Raw genomic sequence first — 8,081 nt, forward strand, 5'->3', positions numbered from 1 at the left:
CAGACACACCTCATGTCTTCCTCATCTCTCTCCTACAGGGTATTGCGGATGACCAGGTCGACCTGCGTAGAGAGATAGCCTTCAACCTGTCAATCATCTACCAGGCCAGTGGAAACACTGAGATGGTACGACACCTCATCAACACCTACTGCACTGTATAACGACCTATCAGGTCCTCTATAGTGAACTGTATAACGACCTATCAGGTCCTCTATAGTGAACTGTATAACGACCTATCAGGTCCTCTATAGTGAACTGTATAATGACCTATCAGGGCCTCTATAGTGAACTGTATAATGACCTATCAGGGCCTCTATAGTGAACTGTATAATGACCTATCAGGTCCTCTATAGTGAACTGTATAATGACCTATCAGGTCCTCTATAGTGAACTGTTTAATGACCTATCAGGTCCTCTATAGTGAACTGTATAATGACCTATCAGGTCCTCTATAGTGAACTGTATAATGACCTATCAGGTCCTCTATACTGAACTGTATAATGACCTATCAGGTCCTCTATACTGAACTGTATAATGACCTATCAGGTCCTCTATAGTGAACTGTATAATGACCTATCAGGTCCTCTATAGTGAACTGTATAATGACCTATCAGGTCCCATGTGATGTGTATTAGGAGACATAATTGATGGCATAAAATAGTGTTTCCCCAAATATGCTTTTCTGCAGCGGTGGCTGTGTTAGTGTAGTGGGTGTGGCCAATGACACGGTCTCTCCGACCGAAAATGAGCAGAGATATTTTGGTGTTTTAAAGCTAATTTGCTGCAAATCTACACATTTTGTCAAGGTGCTAAGAGAAAATGCTTAGTTTAAAAACAAATGTCCTGCAATTCTACTCATTTTGCCCTGGCTTATGGCGTGTTCTTATGCTGTCTGAGTGACTCAAACAGTATAACAAAATCAATGGGGGCCCCATAACATGATATTTGGGGAATTTTTGATTCTTGTTTTTATTTTGTTGATTATATTTTTGTTCTCAAAGATAATCTTTAGGGGCCTCCCGGGTGGCGCAGTGGTCAAGGGCGCTGTACTGCAGCGCCAGCTGTGCCACCAGAGACTCTGGGTTCTCGCCCAGGCTCTGTCATAGCCGGCCGCGACCGGGAGGTCCGTGGGGCGATTGGCCTAGCGTCATCTGAGTTAGGGAGGGTTTGGCCGGTAGGGATGTCCTTGTCTCATCGCGCACCAGAGACTCCTGCGGCGGGCCGGGCGCAGTGCGCGCCAACAAAGGTGGCCAGGTGCACGGTGTCTCCTCCGACACATTGGTGCGGCTGGCTTCCAGGTTGGATGCGTGCTGTGTTAAGAAGCAGTGCGGCTTGGTTGGGTTTCAACCTGCGTCTCTCCCGAGCCCGTACGGGAGTTGTAGCGATGAGACAAGATAGTGGCTACTAACAATTGGATACCATGAAATTTGGGAGAAAAAGGGGTAAAAAATAAAACAAATATTTAAAAACGATAATCTTTAAAAAAAATCTATCAGCTTTTCTACACATATATTTCTATGTTTTCTGGCAACACGGGCCGCCACTGCTAAATGCATATAGGGGAAACACTGTAATGTCATGTGATGTCCTGATCTATACCATAGGAATATGATTACACTGTAGGATGTGTAGGAAGTCATACCGTAGGAACACTAGATGTATCCAGGGGTCACATTTAAAATCACCCCAGTCGGTTACATCCTGTTCCACAGCCAACTGTCTAAAGATGTAAAAATGGAAACATGTTTTGTTGTTGTTGTTGTCAACAACACCTTATGTTTACTCTGGCTTGTGTACATATATTTTGTAGAAAAATGTATTTGAATACACTGAAATAAAAAAATCTGTTTGTTAACCATTTGTGGTGCCTTTTTTATTTTTTTACCTGACCCAGAAGCCTGATATTGTTGGAAAAACATCTGACTGGCTCCTTTGTTTTGCTCCAGGGATTATAAAAGTGAGATTGACCAAATCCCTCCGTCCATCTCTCTACCATCTGCTAACATCTTGTCCCTGCTACCTCATAGTGCTAGTGATACATCTGGCCTATTTTCATCCACTATGCCCGTATACTGACTGATGCCGCTGGTCCAAACAACGTTATGCCGCGCCAGCTAGCGCACGGTTGACCAGACAACGTTATGCCGCGCCAGCTAGCGCACGGTTGACCAGACAACGTTATGCCGCGCCAGCTAGCGCACGGTTGACCAGACAACGTTATGCCGCGCCAGCTAGCGCACGGTTGACCAGACAACGTTATGCCGCGCCAGCTAGCGCACGGTTGACCAGACAAAGCTTTTTAGAAAGTTCTTCAACGCGATTCAAGGGTTGGAAAAGTGTTGAGTTAATATCTCGATATGCTGACACCGTCCCGACCTGTCACCAAGGAGAGATGCTACAAAAACAGGACCGTATTCACTGTTGCTGCCACATGAGCGGAAACAGTGCAGCGGATATGGGGTCTTCTAAATAATTAAGAGAAGAGGAGCGCTTTCTTTACTGCAGACTGGCACGTCAAGTAAAGGTTCGGTAGAATCTAACGGAGTTTATCCACCAATGCAATGAAATCTAACAGATGACATATCGCAACCTCGGATCGAGAACCAGATTTTACGGCTGACATTTGACAGACGGGAGACTGGAAGGGGAGCGGAAGGGAGCGACACAGTGCCGCCGCCGCGAAAGAGCACTGAATCACCGCTGGGAGTCCACAGACCGTCGGTGGGGCACGGCCCATGCCGATCTGTCGTCCATGATCAGACGTGGGAAAATAAACATGTAGCTAGCTACTGCTACTTGGTGAGAGTACATATAATTCACCCGAAATAAGAACACGGGAAAGCGGGTTTACCGTGTCGATTACGGTACGGTGTTCCACGTTATTTTGACGGTAAGTGAGGTGTGCTTACATAATGTGTACTGGGTTTTCGCTGAGATTTGCTGTTATTGTTTTCATCCCGGGAACTCGCGAGCTGGGCTGACACGGAAAGTGATGCTCCGTGTGTAGGTTGACAGCGAACACGTTTGGGTATCCAGGCTAGAGTGGGCGATAATACACTTCACATATGTGGGATATTTATATTTCTCAAGAAATGAGTTCAACCCCATAATAACAATTGAATCGTTTGACGGGTTTTAAATGATCTCGGTATAGGCCTGTGGTCTAGTAGTGTGAAACAGCTGGTGCCTGTGACGGTTTGTGTCAGGTATTTAGTGACGAGTGTAATGCCATGTTGATATATCACAATGCATCATGTATAACCTACTTTGCAGCGGCCCACCAACTACTTGTTGTGATAGAAACATATTATAGGCTGAGGGAACATGTTAGTCAGAAATAAATCCCGTATTTCTCTATGTAAACGTATGAACAGATAGAAAATGATTGCAATATGGATGTTTCAAGTAATGGTGTGGTCAGGAACGGCCTGGTGTCTTTGTCTAACTCAATAACAGCAGGGCCTGGGATTCATCTCAGTATATTTCCTCATCTCTAATTGGCTCAATAAGTCCTTAACTCACAGACACCATAGTAATAAGTAATAGAGTTAAACATGAACTACTTCTGTGCAACATCTCTCTCTGTGTGTGTGTGTACACCAGTTTACTGAGATCATAGAGGATCACAGAGGACAGTGGGGCTCGCCAGGGGAGTCACGGACCTATATGTTTTTGAGTGGGCACTCGTGGCCAAACTATGCGAATGTATTTTCAGTTCTAAACTAATGGTAGGCTCTGTATTGCATGGGCCTGTTCATGTCCTTCATAGGGTTAGAACCGGACGTTACACTGGACATCATGTACATGAGACCTTAAAGGGCTGACTGGGAGTCCAGAAATAACTGGTGGTATGTGAGGGAGAACAATATGTAGCCTAGGCAACACACACACACATAAACAATGCAGCTGGCTTCCTGTCCACAGCTCAGAGCCCTGCCCATAACATTCCATCCTGTGCCACTGGCTGGGAACTTCCAAACTCTATGGCCAAACGGCACCCTATTTCAAATGTAGTGCACCACTTTTGACCAGCGCCCATAAGGCTCTGGTCAAAAGTAGTGCACTATATAGGCAATAGTGTGCCATTTAGGTTGCATCCTATCTGTGTTGTTGTTGACCAACTGAATATAATACCAGTCATTCTGTTCCACACTGGCTGTCCACTTTGCCTCTTACATTCATTGTCCCTAAACACGGTGACTCCATGGATCACCCTGTAGCTCTGTTAACACACCTGACCTGTAGCTCTGTTAACACACCTGACCTGTAGCTCTGTTAACACACCTGACCTGTAGCTCTGTTAATACACCTGACCTGTAGCTCTGTTACCACCTGTGTAGCTCTGTTAACACACCTGACACCTGTAGCTCTGTTAACACACCTGACCTGTAGCTCTGTTAACACACCTGACCTCTGTTAGCTCTGTTAACACACCTGACTCTGTTAACACACCTGACTCTGTTAACACACCTGACCTGTAGCTCTGTTAACACACCTACACTGTTAATACACTTAACCACGACCCACCACCCATGTGACTGGGGTCTACTGCCTGGCTGCCTCTGCTTTTCTCTTGGACTTATGACCTAATTTCCTGTAAGCGGAGAGAATAGAGGAGGGTTGTTTTTAGTACTTTAGTCAACAATGTTGTCACATAACGCCAGTGTATTTTGGGAATGGTACCTGTCTGTGGTTGAATCCAAAACCAGAGGGTAGAGAGGAGAGGGAGAATCTTATGGTACCTAACCTAACTACACTATAACCTCAACTGTTCTCGACACCTGTCACTTCACACAAACACACCCATATCGCATCGCTCTCTCTACCATCCTATTTCTGCCTCGTGTGGAAACGGTTTTGTAGGCTACGTCTCAGATATCTCCATACCACCTCCGCTGTGCCAGCCCTTTAAGAGCTCTCCTCTCTGTACAGTGCTACCTCGCCCTCTTTCACTCTCTCCCTCTTTCACTTATTCTCTCCACCTCTCTCTCTCTCTCACTGCCTGCGCCCTCCTCTCTCCTCTTCCTCCCATACTACCTTCATCCCTCCCTCCTTTCACAGTGTAATCTCCTGACAGGGTGATTAGGGAATGTAAACCCTGTATGCCTGAAGCTTGAAGCTGATTGGATGACGGTTGGCTGTCTCTCTCTCTCTCTCTCTCTCTCTCTCTCTCTCTCTCTCTCTCTCTCTCTCTCTCTCTCTCTCTCCTCTAGGCTCTAGACAGGCTCTCGGCCCTGGATCACTCTCTCTCTCTCTGAGCCTGGTCCAATCCTGATCCCTCCTCCTTTTAATTGAGATTCACTAGTCTACCCCTGTATGAGCATCACCACCGTGACCTGAGGTGACAGGACAGAACAGGACAGGACAGGATAAGGCAGGACAGAACAGGACAGGGCAGGACAGAAAAGGACAGTGCAGGACAGGATAAGACAGGACAGAACAGGACAGGATAAGGCAGGACAGAACAGGACAGGGCAGGACAGAAAAGGACAGGATAAGGCAGGACAGAACAGGGCAGGACAGGATAAGACAGGACAGGGCAGGACAGGATAAGGCAGGACAGAATAAGACAGGACAGGACAGGGCAGGACAGGATAAGGCAGGACAGGATAAGGCAGGACAGGACAGGGCAGGACAGGACAGGGCAGGACAGGATAAGGCAGGACAGGATAAGGCAGGACAGGATAAGGCAGGACAGAACAGGTCAGGGAAACACACAAAGCTCCATACCTGTCTCTGTGCCAAGTCTGACAACCTGATCTCAGTACCCAGAAGGCAGTAGTCTGACAACCTGATCTCAGTACCCAGAAGGCAGTAGTCTGACAACCTGATCTCAGTACCCAGAAGGCAGTAGTCTGACAACCTGATCTCAGTACCCAGAAGGCAGTAGTCTGACAACCTGATCTCAGTACCCAGAAGGCAGTAGTCTGACAACCTGATCTCAGTACCCAGAAGGCAGTAGTCTGACAACCTGATCTCAGTACCCAGAAGGCAGTAGTCTGACAACCTGATCTCAGTACCCTGAAGGCAGTAGTCTGACAACCTGATCTCAGTACCCAGAAGGCAGTAGTCTGACAACCTGATCTCAGTACCCAGAAGGCAGTAGTCTGACAACCTGATCTCAGTACCCAGAAGGCAGTAGTCTGACAACCTGATCTCAGTACCCAGAAGGCAGTAGTCTGACAACCTGATCTCAGTACCCAGAAGGCAGTAGTCTGACAACCTGATCTCAGTACCCAGAAGGCAGTAGTCTGACAACCTGATCTCAGTACCCAGAAGGCAGTAGTAGGTGTGGCTGGTAGTATAGAGTTGTAGTGATTTAGCACCTTTTATTTTACAACACGTAGATGACCAGGTGCTTAATAAGACACAAGCATGGTAACATGCTTACATTGTAACATAGTAATAACCTGGACTACTACTGGTTTGTTAAGTAGCCTTGTCTGAGCCAGAACGTCTCTTCTCTGTTTCTTATAGCAGATACAAACCCACAGTACCAGTGGAACAACAGCATCCCGGACAGGAATAGATTGACTCAGGTATTTTATTTACACAGTCCGTTAGTGAGCCAAGTCATCTCCTATCAGAATGTTCAAACATTTCACATGGAAATGGAGACATCTGTGATGACGTTTTAAGAAAGAGCATGTGACTGTGTGTTGGAAGTCTGAACTGTGTGTATGTGTGTTCTTTTCTGGTGTGTGTGTGTGTGTGTGTGTGTGTGTGTGTGTGTGTGTGTGTGATCACTGTACACAGGAAGGGGTCAGGAAAGGCCCATGTTGGTGTTTTCCTCTCTCTGGACTAGACAGGACGTGTCAGTAATGTAGCTGACAATTGAGCTCCATGTTCTGGGCTGTTTTAGGAGGGCTGAGTGGGTCATGTCAGGAGAAGAAGTACACACTCATGTGTGGTGTGGGTGTGTGCTTTTGCTGTGGTATAAATAGCAGTAACAGTTAGTTATTTATAACCAGGACAGTAACACTGACTAATGTGTTGGATGGTGTGTATACTACAACAGGATATTGGATGGTGTGTAGACTACAACAGGATATTTTATGGTGTGTGGACTACAACAGGATATTGGATGGTGTGTAGACTACAACAGGATATTGGATGGTGTGTAGACTACAACAGGATATTGGATGGTGTGTGGACTACAACAGGATATTTTATGGTGTGTATACTACAACAGGATATTGGATGGTGTGTAGACTACAACAGGATATTGGATGGTGTGTAGACTACAACAGGATATTGGATGGTGTGTAGACTACAACAGGATATTGGATGGTGTGTAGACTACAACAGGATATTGGATGGTGTGTAGACGACAACAGGATATTGGATGGTGTGTAGACTACAACAGGATATTGGATGGTGAGTAGACGACAACAGGATATTGGATGGTGTGTAGACGACAACAGGATATTGGATGGTGTGTAGACTACAACAGGATATTGGATGGTGTGTAGACTACAACAGGATATTGGATGGTGTGTAGACTACAACAGGATATTGGATGGTGTGTAGACTACAACAGGATATTGGATGGTGTGTAGACGACAACAGGATATTGGATGGTGTGTAGACTACAACAGGATATTGGATGGTGTGTAGACTACAACAGGATATTGGATGGTGTGTAGACTACAACAGGATATTGGATGGTGTGTAGACGACAACAGGATATTGGATGGTGTGTAGACTACAACAGGATATTGGATTGTGTGTAGACGACAGCACCATATTGGATGGTGTGTAGACTACAACAGGATATTGGATGGTGTGTAGACGACAACAGGATATTGGATGGTGTGTAGACTACAACAGGATATTGGATGGTGTGTAGACTACAACAGGATATTGGATGGTGTGTAGACGACAACAGGATATTGGATGGTGTGTAGACTACAACAGGATATTGGATGGTGTGTAGACTACAACAGGATATTGGATGTATGACTACAACAGGATATTGGATGGTGTGGACTACAACAGGATATTGGATGGTGTGTGGACTACAACAGGATATTGGATGGTGTGTAGACTACAACAGGATATTGGATGGTGTGTGGACTACG

The 8,081-nt window shown here is 45.9% G+C and overlaps 1 protein-coding gene across 1 annotated transcript in view; it reads left to right on the forward strand.

Annotated features, from left to right (window-relative positions):
* The window catches only part of LOC135543133 (general transcription factor 3C polypeptide 3-like), a 24,090-nt gene extending 22,235 nt beyond the window's left edge, over nucleotides 1–1,855 (forward strand). Inside the window, 1 exon segment of the mRNA XM_064970209.1 lies at nucleotides 39–1,855. Within this exon segment, the coding sequence (XP_064826281.1) occupies nucleotides 39–161 (123 nt within the window). The 3' untranslated portion in view covers nucleotides 162–1,855.
* Nucleotides 1,856–8,081: the final 6,226 nt, after the last annotated feature.

The sequence above is a fragment of the Oncorhynchus masou genome, chromosome 7, assembly GCF_036934945.1.
Source record: "Oncorhynchus masou masou isolate Uvic2021 chromosome 7, UVic_Omas_1.1, whole genome shotgun sequence".
NCBI lineage: Eukaryota > Metazoa > Chordata > Actinopteri > Salmoniformes > Salmonidae > Oncorhynchus > Oncorhynchus masou.